General features: G+C 43.7%; 2 protein-coding genes across 3 annotated transcripts; both read left to right on the top strand.

The window, feature by feature from the left end:
- The first annotated feature begins 1,820 nt into the window (after positions 1-1,820).
- LRR1 (leucine rich repeat protein 1) lies at positions 1,821-14,947 on the top strand. 2 transcript variants are annotated; one of them, XM_039329511.1, is made up of 4 exons: positions 1,823-2,206; positions 5,349-5,447; positions 12,070-12,797; positions 13,993-14,947. In XM_039329511.1, the coding sequence occupies exons 1-4, from the start codon at positions 2,033-2,035 to the stop codon at positions 14,243-14,245; spliced, it is 1,254 nt and encodes a 417-aa protein (XP_039185445.1). In that variant the 5' UTR covers positions 1,823-2,032; the 3' UTR covers positions 14,246-14,947. The 2 variants fall into 2 exon arrangements, with proteins under 2 accessions (XP_039185446.1, XP_039185445.1); XM_039329512.1 differs by lacking the exon at positions 5,349-5,447 and having other exon boundaries at positions 1,821-2,206.
- A 543-nt stretch (positions 14,948-15,490) lies between these two features.
- MGAT2 (alpha-1,6-mannosyl-glycoprotein 2-beta-N-acetylglucosaminyltransferase) lies at positions 15,491-18,532 on the top strand. Its single transcript, XM_039329480.1, has one exon. It carries the CDS (start codon positions 16,960-16,962, stop codon positions 18,328-18,330), a length of 1,371 nt encoding a protein of 456 aa, XP_039185414.1. The 5' UTR covers positions 15,491-16,959; the 3' UTR covers positions 18,331-18,532.
- The last annotated feature ends 289 nt before the right edge of the window (positions 18,533-18,821 follow it).

Here is an 18,821-nt window from a genome sequence, read left to right as displayed (position 1 = left end):
GGTCTGCAGACTGGCAGTGGTGGGGTGGGGGGATGGATTCACATGAGCGCACGTTGCTTGCACAAATGGAGCTTCTCACGCTTGCCTGCCGCTTGCATGTCCTGGTTTCCAATGAGCTACAGACCAGTAGCAGTCTGCAGACTAGGGCTTGGGTAGCCTTGCCATAGAGCACACAAGGTAAATTGCTTGGACCAGAGAGGCAGGGTTTACGTCTATGTGTAGAACAGCAATTGAAATGTAGGCTGCAAAGTTAGAATGCTGAAAGCGGTAGTATCTATAGTAAAATTGGACTTTGATCTTGAAGTTATGTTATTACATGTGTAAACTGAAGTGTTCCTGCCTTGAGGACAAGTGAAGTGGAGAGGAAAATAATTTCTTGCCCTCTGAAGTGTGTTGATCTTAGATGCGTAGATCTTTTCCTAGGTGTGGATTTTTATGAGGGGTCCAGCATCAGGGTGAAGTATTGTGATAAAAGATTTCCCTTTTCTTGAGGGAATTCTGTTTAATGTTTGTCATCTGTCAGCTGACTTCCTGGAGAGGTCCTCTTAATCAATTGCAGCCCAAGTATCAATGCAGAGGGGGGGGGGAATTAAGCAGTTTCTTCGTAACTTTGAAAATGCCAGTAGATCAGAGGTGGTTGGACTTGATGAGTGACCTGGCTAAAAGGGGGACAGTGTCACAGGGGCTTTTTCTTCCAACAATACTAAAACTTTTTAATGCTAAAATATATTTTCTGAGAGCACCTGAGAATTTTTTTTTCTGTGCCTCAGTGAAATATTTCCTGATCTCCTTTCATACCTGTTTGAAAAATATTGACCAGAAAAATGAACCATGAACACTGATGCAGTCAAGCAGCTAAAGTTGTTTATGTATGCAGTAAAGCAGAACTATCAAGACAGCAAAAACGCTGACCTTGACCCAATCTGAGTCCCACATAAAGATTCTAAATGTGAGAAAACAAAGGAGCATCACCAAGTTTCCCATTCTTAAAAGGTCTAATGGCTGAAAGATATTGAGAAACTAAACTGTACTCCCAATTCTATTAAGATGCTGCTAAGCTCTATCAGGGATCATGTGTGCCTTTACATGCCAAATGTCAGCACCATGCAAAATGTGAAGCTTATTGCAAATGAGGCTTTCAGAAAGGCTCCCAGCAGGTCTCTACAAAAGCACTGTTGCAGTTTCTTTTCTGAAGCCAAATAATCAGATTGATCTTCTACACTCAATAAAGAGACAAAGCACAGGAAACCCGCAGTTTGTTGTTTTTTTCTATCTCTCTTAAATGGGTGGGGACAATTGTATTTTACAAAACAAGGACAATTGTTTGTCTTTTAAAAAGGGGAATTGAAAATTATAAATGTCTTCAACTATTTCAGAAACTAATATCTTACTAAAGTAAACACTAAAATTGCTGGCTGGGGAATTCTGGGAATTGCTCTTTTCTGAAGTTTTTCCAAGGTCTCAACATCTTTTTAGTAGTATGGTGACCAAAATTGGTTGCAGTATTCCAGGTGCGGTCTCACTAGGGTTTTATAAAGCGGTATTAATACTTCGCGTGATCTTGATTCTATGCCTCTGTTTATGCAACCCAGCATATTGCTGGCTCATAGTCCAGTGATCGTGCACTAGGACTCCTAGGTCCCTCTCACAATTACTGTTTTTGAGCCAGGTCTCACCTAATCTGTACTTATATCTTTAATTTTTCCTGAACTCGGTTCAGGACAATTCTTCACAAAGCCACTGTAAATCGATGTCGACTTGATAAATAATCACGATAATCCCGGCACGGTTAAAAAAAAAAAAAAGCTCGCGTTCAGAATGAGTCGGCGCGGAAGCAAAAAGAAATCAGACACAGGAACATGCAATCAAGTAAGCAGATTGGCTCAAGTTCTGCGCAAGCGTGAAAGGGACGGAAAAAGAAAGGCTCCGCCTTCTCCTCAGAGGGTTGCGCGCGCAGGTGGCGGGAAGCGCCTTCCTCTCAGCCGGTCTGTTTTGAAAGAGTTGGTCAGACGCTTAGCAGAGCTCGTCGGAAATGCGCCTCCCTTGCGATGTGCTGGTAATGAATCGCCTGCTGCCCTCAGCGGGGATGCGGGGCCCGGGACGCGCTGTCAGGGCTCTGCTCGCCCTGGGGAAGCCAACCGGAGGAGACGGAGGCGTCTGGCTTCTGGTCAGCACTGCTCGCCACCGCCCTGGAGCCAAATACCAGGTGAGGAACCGCGAAGAGAGAAGGGGGTCGGTGTCTTTTACTCCTTTCCTCGGTCTTGGGTCCTCCGCCTAGTCCGAACTCTGCATGGTCCCTTTAACGCCGCATTTTGTTTGAGTTGATCCCTCTTAAGAAACTATAGCAATAATTCACGATCTTGTCTTGCTGATAGATGCTAATAGCAGCTGAATAGGCTCTTTCTATATCTTAAACATCTATCTATCTATCTTCTATCTATCTATCTGTCTATCATCTATCTATCTATCATGCTTAAAAGTAGGACTAGAACTCTGTTTCCTGTTTTCTAAGCCAGCATCTTCATTCATTTATTCGATTTATATAGCCACCTGTCTCACAACATGACCCCAGGTAAAAGAAATATGTAGAATAAAATAGAATAAATGCATAATATAAAGACACACAGCAGCTGGGCATCAACCATCAACAAAACCAAAGGGCTTTAGTAGGCTTTATCACTCTTCCAGGGCCCCAGGTTCAGAAACAAGCCAAGATTATAAGGGTCTTGCGAAAGGCAAGGATTAAAACTAACCTAATCTCAGATGGAATAATGTTTGACAAAGCAGACACCACAGCAGAAAAAGCTCTCTTCCTGAGCCCCATGAGCCCAACACTCCTTAGCACAGATACCCAGAACATGTCCTATTGGAGAATACACTTCCTACAAAAGCAGATAGTCCTTAAAAGCTTATACACTAAGCAACAATGAAAGCAAGAGCTTGGAGATAATGATCACGATCTAAACAGAACAAACATGAACTGTTAGCAGCAGGTATTGTCAGGAGATCTGAGATGAGAGCTAGGATGAGAACTTGAGAAGAGAGTTAAAACAGAGAGAAAAGTATCCTAATGAGATAAATGCTTCCCTTGAATTAGATACAGATTTATTATATGTAGAATGGATGCACTATATGTTTGCATGAAATACAACAGTAAACTACTCAATCCAGTTTTCACAGTTTGTGTGACACTTTAAATACAAATTACATAGAGTAGATTAACACAAAATACTGTAATTGGTGAAACTGATTAGCTGGTTTGTGATCACCTTGTCAGTTTGATCTAGTGATTTAGTTGCTGGACTAGGAGCAGGGAAACTTGAGTTCTAGTCCTGTTTGAGGCATGGTTGCTAGCTGGATTATTTAGGACTATTCATTCTCTCTCAGCCTTAAGTAGCAAAATACCTCTGAAAATGAGGGGTCCTTGGTGCTCTCTGAGCTTGTTTTCTTGCATTTCTTGCAATGTTTTCTTTCATTACCCTAACTAGGTAACATCATCAGTGCTAGTAAGGAGTGCTGCTTGCTGTCTGTTTATATTCTGGTGTCTTGCCTATCTGGGTGGGTCGGGGCAGTCTTAAGGATTCTTTAGTTGGGCTGTTTATTAATGGCTCTGTGGCAGGTTCTTGATTGGGGTATTGCTTACTTGATTGTTGGTCTGAAGTTGACCTTGAAGCTAATTATGCTGATCTGAATGTTGATTACTGGTGGAGGAGTCTTTCTCTTTTGGGCTGGTTGATTGTCTCTTTTGCATAATCTATAGATGTTGTTAATGTCTATGTGTCTATTGATGGCTGATTTGTCAGAGTGCCAGGCTTCTAGAAATTCCCTGGCATTTTTGGATTTGGCCTGGTCTAGGATTGTCACATTTTCCCAATAGAAACTATGGTTAAATCTGTCTATATTTTGTGAAATTAAAGAATTTTCGTCATGCCTTTTGACTGCCAGTTGGTGTTCATGGATTGCCCCCATCCATATAGACAGGCAAGACATAGAATATTAACTGACAGCAAGCAGCACTCCTTACTAGCACTGATGATGTTACCTAGTTTGGGTAATGAAACGTCTGCAAGAAAACAAGCAAGCTCAAAGAGCACCAAGGATCCCTCATTTCAACCCTGAGCTACAAATATTCTCCTTCATTGGGACCTCTGAAAATGTTGCCAAGAAAATTGCATTTGTCTATGTAGTCACCAGGAACCAAGACTGATTCAGAAGCATGTACAAAACAGTTTGTAATTTTAGTGTGCTATGTAAGTCAAATATTGAGGTATCTGCATCTAAAATATACACCAAATCAACTGCAAGTGTGCATAAATGTCATTAAAACCTATTTGAACCAGCAAGATAATAATTTTAGAAATAGCTAAGCATTTCAGTATTGGTAAATAGGAACACCAAGCACTGCTTTGATAGTGTTAATTTATGTAGATGACAAAGAGTAAAGAATTTGTAAAAGAGATGAGAAAGATTGCATTTATTTATTTACAAGAACATTGTCAACCAGGGTTCCTGTACACAGACTTCAACCACAAAATATCAATAATAAAACAAATCTTCATTTAGTCACATAATTATTTAATCATAATAAATAAGATAGAGTTTCAAAAGTATAATATTGGGATTAAAAAGCTTGCATCAGTAGTATTCAATATTTTTCAGACTGTGAGACTTGTTGGATAAAAAAACCTCTGAAAAACCCTAACCAAGAGGTAAAGCTCTAGTGATAGAAAATTTGCAACAAAATATACTTGTAATTTATTTAAAGTTGTTTTAATACTTGTATCCATTTTGTAAAATTTAAACAAATTTCACAATCATTTGGGGTGTTAATGCTTTAAACATGTAAATCAATGTTGAGTGATTGGAATGTCACTACTTTTGCCTATAAAAATTGTTGCAGGCTTCTGTGGGTGTTTAAGTGAACTTTTTAAATGTATTTTTGCCCTTACCTTAATCTCGTCCAGAACCATCAAGCTTTTTCTCAGAAATCTAGGGTTTTGCCAAACACTGTTTGAAAATTTGGTTAGATATAAATAAGACATAACATTACTAACAAACATCTTTAATATTTGTTAATATTCCAGGATTTTGCACATTTAAAAATATTTAAGATGGGGACTTTGCACTGTATCAGACTCCCACAAATATTGCATTATTTTTCTTTAGTCTTGCTGAATCAGGCTGGTGGTTTATTTGGCTATACAGCTGAAAAATCATTTGAATAATGAAGAGGATTTTGAACTGTTCTCTTTTCTTGGTCTCAAAATCTGGTCCTATGAAGACACAGCCTTTTAAAATTCAGATAGATTGCTTGATCACGGTTCTACAATTCATTTCTTTAAAAACAGTTGAGAGAGAACATAGACCAGCTTTTTACCAAGTTCGTGGATGAAGGAAAAGCTACTGTACGGCTAAAAGAACCAGCTGTGGATATTTGTCTCAGCAAGGTATGAAATCAACCCTAGAGGCAAGTAAACTAAGTCGCATAATTTTTGTCTTTAAAATTAAAGAAAACTTAAAGGATGGTATCTTGGCAGTTTCATTTGAATTGGAGGGGTAGGTGGAGGAGGGAAGTTCAAACATTTCAAAGTAGAATAAATGTCCTCGAGTTACGAGTGAAATGGAGCCTGCCCATTCCACTCGTAACTCGAAAACTCGTAGAATGAATCTCATACCTTGAATGAGATTACTCCCTTGCTCCTGTCACATGTTCCAACTAATGAAGCACTTCAAAGAACTTTCAGGCATGTTTCCTAAAGTCTTTATTTGCAGAGCTACAAATTATGCCGGTCACCATTGGACTAATTGATGCCAGAATCTGAACTTCCGGTCGCTGGCATCAAGCTTTCCTTGCTCAACCCCTCCCTTCTCATGCAGTCACAGGTCACATTATCCAATTAGTGAGAAGGTCAAAAGTTTACTTCCTCTTTCTTTCCCGGGCTTTTTCCCCCGCCCAGTCTAAGCTAAGTATTAACCCAATAAATGCCAAACAGTTTTGCATATTGTCAAAGCAAGAATATATAGTATTTGCAGCATTGACATCCGGCCCCCCTTACAAGAAGGACAGAACCTGTAAAGTAAACAAAAGCATATGTTAAGGGTTATCTTTCGGTTTGTTGGGGTGTTTCACATGAAACCTTTTGATCAATCTGTCAGCGTTCACTTCACTAGATTTCACCCATGTGGCTTCAGACAATGGGTCTCCCTTCCATTGTACCAAGTACTGCAATTTCCCCTACTTTCAGGTAGGTCCACTATAAGGTCCATAGCTATTTCTTCCCAGGGTTGAGAAGGGTCTGCCACGGGTTGCAGTAACCCAGGAGTTTTCCCCGGGATTCTTTTCATTGTAGCACATACAGTACAACTTTTTACAAAGTTTTCCACGTCCTTTTTCAGCCCCGGCCACCAAAATTGCCGGCGGGTGAGGTGTAGGGTTTTCAAATATCCAAAGTGTCCAGCCTGCTTTACATTGTGGCTGTGTTTGAGAGCATTTAGACGGAGCGCTTCTGGCAAATATAACTTCCCCCCTTTGTAAGCCAAGCCATCCCTGCATGTTAGGGACGCTTGATTATCTTTGAACCATTGGTCAGTGAGGAGCTCTCGTTTTATTTTCTTCACTCCAGGGTCATCCGGATTGGGGACCCTGCGAGGTGTAAGTTGAGTGACAGTTTGTGGATTGGGAATAATTGCCTCGTTAACCTGCTCTCGTTCACTTTTGTACTGGGGTAACCGGGATAGCGCATCAGCTAGAAAGTTCTTTCCTCCTGGTATGTACTTTAGAGTGAAGTTGAAGCGGTTAAAGTACTGTGCCCACCGTACTTGCTTTGGTGACAATTTGCGAGGAGTTTTCAGTGCCTCTAGGTTCTTGTGATCAGTCCATACCTCAAATGGCACCTTGCTCCCTTCTAGATAGTGTCGCCAGTTCAATAGCGCCCACCTAATTGCGAAGGCCTCTTTTTCCCAGATTGCCCATCTTCGCTCGCTCTCAGTGAATTTCTTAGAGGTGTAGGCACAGGGTTGCAGGATCCCATTTTTGTTCTTTTGAAGTAACACTGCTCCAACCGCCACATCGCTGGCGTCGGCTTGAATCACAAAGGGTTCCCCTGGGCAGGGGTGCTTTAGAACCGGTTCAGCGGCAAATAGTCTCTTTAAATTCTCAAAAGCTGTTTGACAGCTCATTGTCCATGCTAGTGGTTGGCCCGGTCGTGGCTTCCCTCCTCCTTTGCCTGTTTTGAGTAGTTCTGTAAGAGGAAGGGCAATCTCGGCAAAAGAAGGGATGAATTGACGATAAAAGTTGGCAAAACCCAGAAAGCTTTGGAGCTGTTTGCGAGTCCTTGGGGGTTGCCATTCGATTATAGTTTTTACCTTGGCCGGATCCATTTCAATACCCTCATTGGAAATTCGGTAGCCAAGATAGTCTAATTGGGTTCGGTGAAATTCACATTTTGACAATTTGACATAAAGCTTGGCATTCAATAGTTTCTTTAACACTTCTCTCACTAGTTTTATGTGATCATTCATGTTTGTGCTGTATATCAGGATATCATCAAGATACACCAAAACCCCTTTGTACAAGTGATCATGTAGAACCTCATTAATCAACTGCATAAATACGGCTGGGGCCCCCTGTAGTCCAAATGGCATGACTTTGAACTGATAGCTCCCCATAGGGCAGTTGAAGGCAGTTTTCCACTCGTCTCCCTCTTTTATTCTCACCCGGTAGTATGCCTCTCTTAGGTCTAACTTAGTGAAGACACTCCCCTTAGCCAGGTGGGTCAATAAATCCTTTAGGAGGGGGAGGGGGTATTTATTTTCCACACTTACAGCATTGAGTCCCTTGTAGTCTACGCAGAGACGAAGAGACCCATCTTTTTTCTCTTTGAACAACACAGGGGCTCCCACGGAAGATTTGGCCCGTTCAATAAACCCCCTCACTAGGTTCTTGTTCACATATCGCTGCATCTCCTCCATTTCGAGGGGGGACATAGCATACATCCTCGGACGTGGGAGTTTGGCTCCGGGCACCAGTTCGATGGAGCAGTCATTGGGTCTGTGAGGGGGTAGGGCATCACATTCTTTTTCACTGAACACCTCCGCCAGGTCCAAGTATTCTTTGGGGATGACTGGTTCACCTGGGGTCAGTGAAACGGCCATGTGCGCTCGCTCATTGGGTGGCCTAAGATGCCCGGTAACATCTGTTGAATCAATGGGGGGATCAGGCCCTATAGGTAGTCTCACAATTCTCATTCCTTTCTCCCACCAGATAAACGGCTTCCATTTGTCCAACCAGGCTAGTCCTAGGATCACTGCCTCGGTCATCTTTGGAGCCACCAGGAAACGAATAAACTCCCAGTGTGCACCTATTTCTAGGCGTAAGGGCTCAGTTAATTGTGTAATAAGAGTCCCTCCCATCAGGGAGCCATCGGCTTGCTCAAATCGGTTTGGAAAGCTGTTTTGCCCTTATGCCCATTTTCATGGCAAACGCCAGACTAATAATGCAGCGGGTACATCCCGAATCAATTAGTACGTTTAAGTCTATTTGTGCCCCAGACGTAGGGATTACAAGTTTGGCGGGCAGTGAAAAAGGCAGGATTTGTTGACTCACCATTGGGTCGTTTTCTCCTTCATCGTTGCTATCAAAGAAGGGAAGAGCAGGGGCAGGTCCACCTGGTGTCTTGGCATTCTCCTGTGTGTGGGGTGTAACCTGGGTGACTGGTTCTTGCGTGAGTCGATTAGATTTTTCTCTTGGTAGCCGCTGAGCAGGTTTCTTTTGCATCGCCGGTCCTGGCTTGCTCTGCAGTCGAGGGTAGGGGACTGGACAGGTGGCCGCTCGGTGTCCTCCTTGTCCACACCGGAAACACTCGAAGGAAGGGCGTGCAGGTGGCCTGGGTCTCTCAGCCCTTGCAGTGGTTGAAGGCTTTCGTGGGGGTGATTGCTGTTCAGGTAGCTCTGGTTGCTGTTCGGGTTCCTGTGGGGGAGGCTTTTTATAGCGAGAGAGCTTAACATCCAGCTTCACGGCCGTCTGGTACCACTCCTGCAGCCGATCAGGTACTTCTCGATAGATGCAAGCCTGGGAGAGGTGATCATCTAATCCCTCGATGAAGTGATGGATGAGGGACTGCTCAGGCCACCCCTCTATTCGACCTGCCATCTTGCGGAACTCTCGCACGTACTCCAGGGCAGGCCTCCCTGCTTGTTTTATTTTGTGAATTTGTCCTGCTGCTTTGAGGCCGATGGATGGGTCTTCAAATCGTTCTCTCAGTCCTAAGAGAAAGAGATGGGGATCCTCCAATTCGAGGGCTTGCTCGCTGTATAGATTGTTCAGCCATTCAGATGCCTCTCCCTCCAGGTTGGCCCCAATGACGTCAACCATGGCCCCTGGTTCCGGATAGAGATAGGCCCAGCGATTTAGATGAGAACGCACTTGGTTGAGGAAAAAAATCAGCTTCTCTGGGTCCCCATCAAACGTTGCATTGAAGGGTGGTGCAAGCACAGGCTGCTGTGGCCCCCACTGGGGCTGGTTCCATGGCTGCTGGCCAGCGGGGTTGGATGGTACCCCCTGCTGCTGATCATTCATCTGCTGGGGAAACCCATCTACCCATTGCTGCAGATGCCTCAGACTGTAACTCACCCTCTCTTCAGGGTTGGGGTCTCTGGCTGGCAAAGGCAGGGTCTGACAGGCTTCCTGCTGGGCTCCCCATCGCTCTTGTGGCCACCCCAGTTGCTGTAGGCCCCAACCTGGCTGCAGATTTATGCCCAGGGGTTGCACGTTTGGGGGCTGTGGCCAACCTCCTTGCTGTGGCTGTTCTCCCCCCAGCTGCTGATTTCCTGGCTTCTGTACCACCCCAAGGCATTGCAAGGCCTCTATTGGCTGTGGTAAGTTCAGAGGACATGGATCAGCCACTTGCTGGGGAACCCAATTTCCCCTTTGTTGCAGAGGATTCAAACTGGGATTCTCTCTCTTAGGGATGAAGGTTTCACTTTGTAGGGACTGTTTTCTGTTTCTCATTTCTAAGTTTTGAAATCTTTCCAATGACTCACCCATAACTGTGTTATCTGTCCATGCTGCTTTTGAAGTCTTCGCTCTCAGCTGGGAAATCTGCCAAATTTCTCCCTCCCCCGGCTTGCTGGCTGTCGCTTTCCCCCCCGGGGAAACTGCTGCAGCTACGGGGCTGGTTTCAGGCAATTTTTCTTTTTTCCATAATGAGATCTCCCCCGAGGCTGCTGTTGATAAATCGGGACGTAGATCGTTTGAAAAGAGTGTGGATTCTGGCATGATGTCACATGTTCCGACTAATGAAGCACTTCAAAGAACTTTCAGGCATGTTTCCTAAAGTCTTTATTTGCAGAGCTACAAATTATGCCGGTCACCATTGGACTAATTGATGCCAGAATCTGAACTTCCGGTCGCTGGCATCAAGCTTTCCTTGCTCAACCCCTCCCTTCTCATGCAGTCACAGGTCACATTATCCAATTAGTGAGAAGGTCAAAAGTTTACTTCCTCTTTCTTTCCCCGGGCTTTTTCCCCCGCCCAGTCTAAGCTAAGTATTAACCCAATAAATGCCAAACAGTTTTGCATATTGTCAAAGCAAGAATATACAGTATTTGCAGCATTGACAGCTCCCTTGTTAAAACGCACACGGCTTGTTAAGTGAACATGAGATATCTCAGGGTGGGAAAGACCATGGAGGGCCTACTGATGGAACAAGCTCCCAAGGCCTCCCTGACCCACTAAGATACCACATGCTTCCCCCTCTCTTTCTGCCATGCCAGACTCACCTGGAAAAGATCCTTCTCCTCTCTGCCGCAGTTCCTCCTGCTGCCCAGAGTTGAGGCTGGGGGACGCTTCCGCAGCGCCCCCCCCCCTCGTGCAGCCTGTTTGGGCCTGGAAAAGGATTCTGGAGCCCGGATTGGGCTGCGGGGGGGGGGGGGGCAGAAGAATTCCCTGGCCTTAGATCTGGGCAGCAGCTATCTGGAAAATGCCGCCGGAGGCACGTGGAAGTGTCCCCCAGCTTCAGTTCTATTCTCAGTTGCAGAGAACAGAGGCCCAAAGTACCATGAGATCACACGAGATCAGTAGCATGAGATCTTGCCCCACTGATCTCGTGTGACTGATCTCGTGTGATCTTGCATTACTTTAGGCCTCCATTCTCTGCGAACGCACCAAACGTCTGGATCAGCCAAGAAAGCGAAGGATCTCGATCTTCGTAGGGTGAGTATTGAAGACCTGGTGCCTAGACAGACCCGGGGCAGGGGCGAGGAGGGAATAACCAGAGTGAATGTTGCAGAGCCATTGTGGTCACTCGTAATGGCAAACGACTGCTGTATTCGTAACTTGCTCGTAAGCACTAGGGGTGCTCATCACATAACTATGAACGAGTGTTAAGTGAACACGAGTGTTAAGTGAACACTTGTAACACGGGGATTACCTGTATACAATAGTTTGGAGGCAGCAAGAAAAAAAGTTTACTAATGTATTTTCTGACATTCCAAATGTAAGAAATTACAGTTGGCAGCTTTTGAACTTCTAATCTGTAGTGCATATCTATATATACATATATATGTTTGAAAGTAATGAACAGATTAAAGGCTATAGTACCTTTCACTAGTAGTGATAATAGTTACTGTTTTCACTTGTCATGTTTTAGTATGAGGTAAAATATTAAATAAAAAATTCTACTTTTCAATGTGTTTTAAAGGTGTTTTAATGATTGTACATAAAAGCATTCAGAAGTTCAAGTATAATTAAAGTTGAAACAATGATTATATCTTTGAATAGATGTTTGTGGAGGGTGTCTTTTGTATTAGTATGTGTTTAGGATTTTTATCTCTCAATTATGGGATCAGTTTTGTTTTTTTCCAAGCTACTATGACAATACTGTTTGATTATTGTAATCAAAATAATGCCCTACAAATTGCTGTGTTTTCTCTCTTGCTTTCCAAGAAAGGGAATAATTTCTTGCTGCCTCAGTGCATTTATTTCATAATTTAGAAAAGTATGTACTTGTCCCAAAGAAACCCCAGTGAATTATACATGTTACTTATCTTTGTGCATCGTTTTCTGTGCAGGCAAATGTCAGTCAGCTGAGGACTTTCCTTTATGCAGTGAAATTAGCTCATCAAGGCACCAAAGAGGAAACTTTACCACTTTCTAAGCTGATATCACCAAAGGCCTCTGAAGTTGAAAAACCAAAAACCAAGATGACCATAACATCAAAAAAGGATTATCCTTTAACTCGGAATTTCCCATACTCTCTGGAGTATCTCCAAGCCTCCTATTGCAAATTAGCTCGTCTAGACATGCGTATGCTTTGCCTAAGAAGCCTTCGAAAACTGGACTTGAGCCACAATAGTATTAAACAGCTCCCAGCAACTCTTGGGGACATTGTTTGCCTTCAGGAGCTCATTCTACAGGACAATCACTTGGAGTCATTCAATGTGGCTCTATGTAAATCAACTCTCAAAAAATCACTTCAGTCTCTGGATCTCAGCCAGAATAAAATCAAAGCGCTACCTGCACAGTTTTGCTACTTGCAGAAACTCATACATTTGAAGTTAGATGATAATAATCTGATTAGATTGCCATTCAAGATTGGTCAATTGTCGCATCTCCGTTTCTTATCTGTGGCGCGTAATAAACTCCCATTTTTGCCCAGTGAATTTGCTAAACTCTCACTTGAGAGCCTGGATTTATTTGGCAATCCTTTTGAGCAGCCAAAGCCACTTGTTCCTGATATACACTTAAAAATACCACTGACTTTACTAGAATATTCTGCAAGGGCAATCATCAATTACAGGTAAAAGGGGCAGGCTCTAATTTAAACCATTTTCTCAATTTCCTAGTTTAAAATGTTAATTGGCCAGAGGAATCATGAGAAGCATGATGGGGAAGTTTTTTGGTTTGTTTGCTATGGGCTACAAGAGCTATGGAATGGGTTCAGTTGCACAAGGGAGAGAGAAATATATGCTTTACATATAGAGTCACAGAGCAAGATATTGACTTATACTGGTGCTCAGATAGATATATTAGTCTGAGAATATTGGAAATATTTGATTGAAAAGCTTAATTATAACATACTCTTTATTAGCATATATGGTACTGTTATACTAGCAAGGAGACTACAAAGCTAATTCAGATTAGTAGTAGATTCAGAACTGGCAGGAATGTGACCGCCCACACAAAGCACCAGCTCTTCTCCCCACTGAAGTGGTTTACTTCAGTGGGGAGAAGCTGAGGTGAGTGACAGGAGCTCATCATGCTATGCAGTGCTGGGGCTTGAACAGCTGGTGGAAAGACCATCTTCAAAGTCATTAAGCCACTGAGACACCGAATAAAATCAATCAGTCAAACCAATATTCCGAAATAATTTAGATGGTTAATAAGCACAATACAAGTGCTCATATTGCATTTCCCCACTGAAAATGGTCAAATTATGCAATTTTGTCTCATGCAGTGGCAAGATAGGCCTGTGTTCATTTTCATGTTGCAAATGAGAGCTTTGTTGAGATAGCTCCATATAATTTTATGTGCAGGTAGTCCTCGGCTTATGACCACAATTGAGCCCAAAATTTCTGTTGCTAAACAAGACAGTTAAGTGAGTTTTCTTGACACATTTATTTAGTAACATGGTTGTTAAATGAACCTGGCTTCCCCATTGGCTGGTTGTCAGAAGGTTGCAAAAGGTGATCACATGACTCTGGGACACTGCAACTATCATAAATATGAACTAGTTGCCAAGCATCCGAATCTTGATTGTGTGACTTTGGGGATGCTGCAATGGTCGTAAATGTGAAAATGGCCATAAATCACTTTTTTCAGTGCCATTGGAACTTTGAAAGATCATTAAACTAATGGTTGTAAGTCAAGGACTATCTGTATTATAATTTTAATTGTTTGCTATTTTTGGTATGCCCCTTCTTTCAGGGCAGCCTCATTATTTGATAATTTTTTTAGGGAAATAACTAATATGAATGTAATTTTCTTTTTTGTAGGATCCCACGTGATTGCCACATTCTTCCTTATCACCTTTGTGATGATCTTGACATGTCAAAAACTTGTCAGTGTGGACGGGCTTGCTTGACCTGCTTCATTCAAACAACAGTGACTATGAATCTGCACAGTGTGGCACACACAGTTGTTCTTGTGGATAATATGGGAGGCACAGAGGCCCCCATTCTTTGCTATTTCTGCTCTCTCACATGCTATTCTCAGTTTCTAGACAGACATCTGCAAAGTGTGAGGTGATCAGGTTGTAATCTGACAAGTTTTATTCAGCAAATGCTAAATTCTGTTTTGTACTGGAAGAAAAGGAAACAATACGCTGGAACAAGGCTCCTCATCTGTAAACCATCTCCTTTTTTATTATCTGAAGGCTGCTTAAAGTGTTTAAACACTTTTAAGAGATATTATCTCTGATTCCAGGTGCAAGTTCCTTCCTAACTCCTGTTTAATGCTGTGAATGGTATAGCCAGAGCTCTCAACTGGGGAAAAAAATCCTCTTCTACTCTTATTTTAGTATTTTTATAAAATCATTAGTAATTTTTTTTCTGGGTAAACAGATATTTCAGACAAGCTGTAAAACATGCAGTCTTTTGAATGCAGAATTTGCAATCATTTTTGAAAAATTCTTAAATTTATAAACTATTCTTTGAAAAGGGGAAGCACTGAACTGATGACAATATTTGGTATTCATTTTTAAAAATAAATGCACTTTGTGCAATCTATATATGCCTATCAAAGGAAAGTTTGTAACATCAATGTACCCAATTATATTTACAAACACTTTGATTCAAAAGCATAGTATTTTTAAAGCTGTTTACTATAAAGATTTTTCTGGGCTCAAAGATCACCTCAGATGGGGACTGCAGCCAAGAAATTAAAAGACGCTTGCTCCTGGGGAGGAAAGCTATGGAAATCTAGACAGCATTCTAAAAAGCAGAGATATCACCCTGCCAACAAAAGTGCGTATAGTGCAGGCCATGGTTTTCCCAGTTGCAATGTATGGCTGTGAAAGTTGGACCATAAGAAAGGCTGAGCGCAAAAGAATTGAGGCCTTTGAACTACGGTGCTGGAGAAGACTCCTGCGAGTCCCTTGGACTGCAAGGCGTTCAAACCGGTCAGTCCTAGAAGAGATCAACCCCGACTGCTCTTTAGAAGGCCAGATCTTGAAGTTGCAACTCAAGTACTTTGGCCACCTAATGAGAAGGAAGGATTCACTGGAAAAGGGCCTAATGCTGGGAAAGATTGAGGGCAATAGAAGAAGGGGACGACAGAGAATGAGATGGCTGGATGGAGTCACTGAAGCAGTAGGTGTGAATTTAAATGGACTCCAGAAGATGGTAGAGGACAGGAAGACCTGGAGGAACCTTGTCCATGGGGTCGCGATGGGTCGGACATGACTTCGCAATTAACAACAACAACTATAAAGATCACTTTACATACTAGTTTGTATGCAATAATATATTGACTATAAAAAATGTGTTTTTATGATGTTGTAGACAATAATTTACAGACATCAAGATTTTAAAATTGGTATGACAAAATTTATTACCAGGACAGATGAAATTGTGCTTAGAAAAAAACACAAGTTCTTTAAATACACCCTGAATCTAGAAATTTGTTTCTAGTCTCAAGAGAAAAATACTGAAGTCCTCTTCTTGCCACAGGAAATAACACTTAATTTTAATATTTTAAAAATCTAGAAACCAGGAAACTGATTTCTAGTACCACCTTAGGCAAGAAAAACTAGCTGGGTGACTTTGAGCAGTCTCTCTCAGCATATTTTACCTCACACATATATTCTATGTCGGGGGTCCTCAACCTTGGCAACTTTAAGACTTGTGGACTTCAACACCCAGAATTCTGGGAGGTGGTCCACAAGTTTTAAAGTTGCCAAGGTTGTGGACCCGTTCTATGTGCTACATCATTGTTATACTTTGGGGTAAAGATGAGCTGACAAAGAGAAATATGAATTTTGAGGGAGTTAACTGCATTTCAAGAAGGAGCAGGTAGGAAATGAAAAAATGTTCTCTCTAGTTCTCCAGTTCTCTGGGCCATCTTTGGTGGCCTAGAGCACATTTATTCTGTGCATATGATTAACTGATTATGGACTATTAAGTCATTGTCAACTCTCAGGATGATCTGTTCCTAACTTGATCTTTCAGGTCTTGCCTATACACGTACTGCATGGCCAATAAGCTAGGATAGTTAACCTGCCTGGAGAGAATAGTTGTCCATTGTCTACGGAAACAATGAAAGTTTGGGGGTCCTTGGTGCTCCCTGAGCTTGTTTTTTTTTTTTTTTTTTTTTTTTTTTTTTGCAGCGGTTTCATTACCCAACTAGGTGACCGTCTGTAAGAAAACAAACCAAGCTCAGAGAACACGAAGGAACCCCACAGTTCAATCCTGACCTACAACTATTGTCTTCTATTGCTTCAGTAAAAGTTATTTAAAAGCCCAGAAAATTTGGACAGCAGAATATTTGCTCTTTTTGCCTCCTACCAATCAGATTCATTTCGGGAGCGTCAGTGAGAAGCGACTCCCTTTTTCCAAGAGCGCCTCTTGCAGTATAGAAAACGCTCAGTCCAGATCACGGCCTCTCCAACAAACAAAGCGGTAGTCCGGATCCGGAAGCTGCGGCTGGAGAGGGAGGTCCTGGGGTTGGTGCAGCCCCGACGGAGGTAGCGTGGCCGGCTGCTGTGTCCGGGGCGGAGCCGGTCAGATCCCTCCTTCGCTTGCTTTTCATCCGGCTGCGCCGCCTCTTTCATGTCCGGCCAAGAAGGCGAGGGGGAGGATGCGCGCGCGTCGGCAGCGGCCAGAGCAGGCGGGCATCCGAGAACCCCGGGGTGCTCAATTGTTCCGCTGATGCGCGCCAAGGAGCCGGGGGCCGCGGCAGGCCCCGCTTGAACCACCACAAGTGAGGAACGAGGAAGGAACAGGAGAACCGGAACCTCCCGGACCATGAGACTCCGCATCTACAAGCGCAAAGTGGTGGCGCTGCTGCTGGTCTTGGGCGCCGCCGCCGCCTGTGCCTTAGTGCTTTGGGGAGGGACAAGCGAGGCCGGCGGCGGCAGCGGCAGCAACAGCAGCAAACGGGAAGAACCCGCGTCTTCGCCGCCGCTCCTGGGAGATCGACCGTTGCCACCGGCGGTTACCACCAACAGCCTTCCAGTTAACGGGCGTCATTCCAATTCGTCTTGGATATCGCGGGAAGAAGCGCCGGGGCTGAATCGCACCCTGCACTACCGGTCTCTGGTGTACCGACTCAACTTTGATCAGCCGATTCGCAACGAGGCGCGTTGGCGGCCCGGCGCCGCCGGCCCCGGAGAAGTGGCCGTGGCGCTGGTGGTGCAGGTGCATGAGCGCACCGAGCACCTCCGGATCCTGTTGGACTCGCTGCGACGCGCGACAGGCGTGGAAAAAGTGCTCCTCGTGCTTAGCCATGACGTGTGGTCCGCCGAGTTGAATGCGCTGGCTTCTTCCGTGGACTTCTGCGCTGTCCTGCAGATTTTCTTTCCGTTCAGCTTGCAGCTCTATCCGGGCGAATTCCCAGGCACGGACCCACGCGATTGTCCACGCGACGTGGGCCAAGCGGCAGCGCTGCGAATGAGCTGCCTCAACGCCCACTACCCCGATGCCTTTGGCCATTACCGTGAGTCTAGTTTCACCCAAACCAAACACCACTGGTGGTGGAAGCTTCACTTTGTGTGGGAGAGGGTGCGTGCTCTGCGGGAGCACCCAGGCTTGGTGGTCTTCTTGGAGGAGGACCACTACCTGGCCCCTGACTTCTTCCATGTTCTGCAACGCCTCTGGGCCCTGAGACAGCGTGACTGCCCTGAGTGCCAGTTGCTGTCCTTGGGCACTTATGCCACTGTGCACGGCAGCTTTGCTGGCCGGGCTGACAAGGTGGAATTGAAGACATGGAAGTCCACAGAGCACAACATGGGCATGGTGTTTGCTAGGGACACTTACCAGCAACTGATTGGCTGCACTGATGCCTTCTGCACCTATGATGATTACAACTGGGACTGGACTCTTCAGCATTTGACTGTAGGATGCCTTCCTCATTTCTGGAAGGTGCTGGTTCCAGAGATCCCTCGAATCTTCCACACTGGTGACTGTGGCATGCACCACAAAAAATCTTGCCAACCCTCTGTTCAGAGTGCCAAAATAGACTCGCTCTTAAGTAGCAATCAACAATACTTATTTCCTGAAACTGTAACTATTAGCAAGCGGTACTCAATGACCCATTTGAGCCCCCATGTGAAAAACGGGGGTTGGGGTGATATTCGGGACCATGAACTCTGTAAAAGTTACCGAAGATTACAGTGAAAGAAGGAACATTGAGTCTTTATCTCTGTTGGACTGACTAGTCTTTTAAATACACAAACATAAAATATTTGGAATTTGCTTCTAGTTTAACATGGACAGCAATGATTACAGATGTCATTTGGTAATTAATTTTGGACACTGAATAATTATGTGGAGCAATGCTCAAAATAAAAACTATAAATGCCTACTTGTTTACTGGAAATAACAGAGGTCTTTTTTTTACTACAGATCTAGTCCCTTTTATAAGGTATTCCCAATATCTTCAAACTTGTTTTTAACAAAGATAAAAAAAGATTGTAGATGCAGTTGTTTCTATGGCGGCCCTGTCAATCCTTTGCTATCAATGTCCTTGACTTTTCAAAAGTTAGCTTTTAGTTTATTTTGTAACTTACTCTTTCCCCCTCTTTATTCTTACAGTTTGATCTTCTGCTCACTCAGTATTCCATTTCCATAACCTTTTATAGGCTTGCTTGAAATTTTATACCTTAATA

The sequence above is a fragment of the Crotalus tigris genome, unplaced genomic scaffold, assembly GCF_016545835.1.
Source record: "Crotalus tigris isolate CLP2741 ecotype Arizona unplaced genomic scaffold, ASM1654583v1 scf7180000024398.1132909, whole genome shotgun sequence".
Classification (NCBI taxonomy): Eukaryota; Metazoa; Chordata; class Lepidosauria; order Squamata; family Viperidae; genus Crotalus; species Crotalus tigris.
This window is presented reverse-complemented; position numbering and strand designations above follow the sequence as displayed.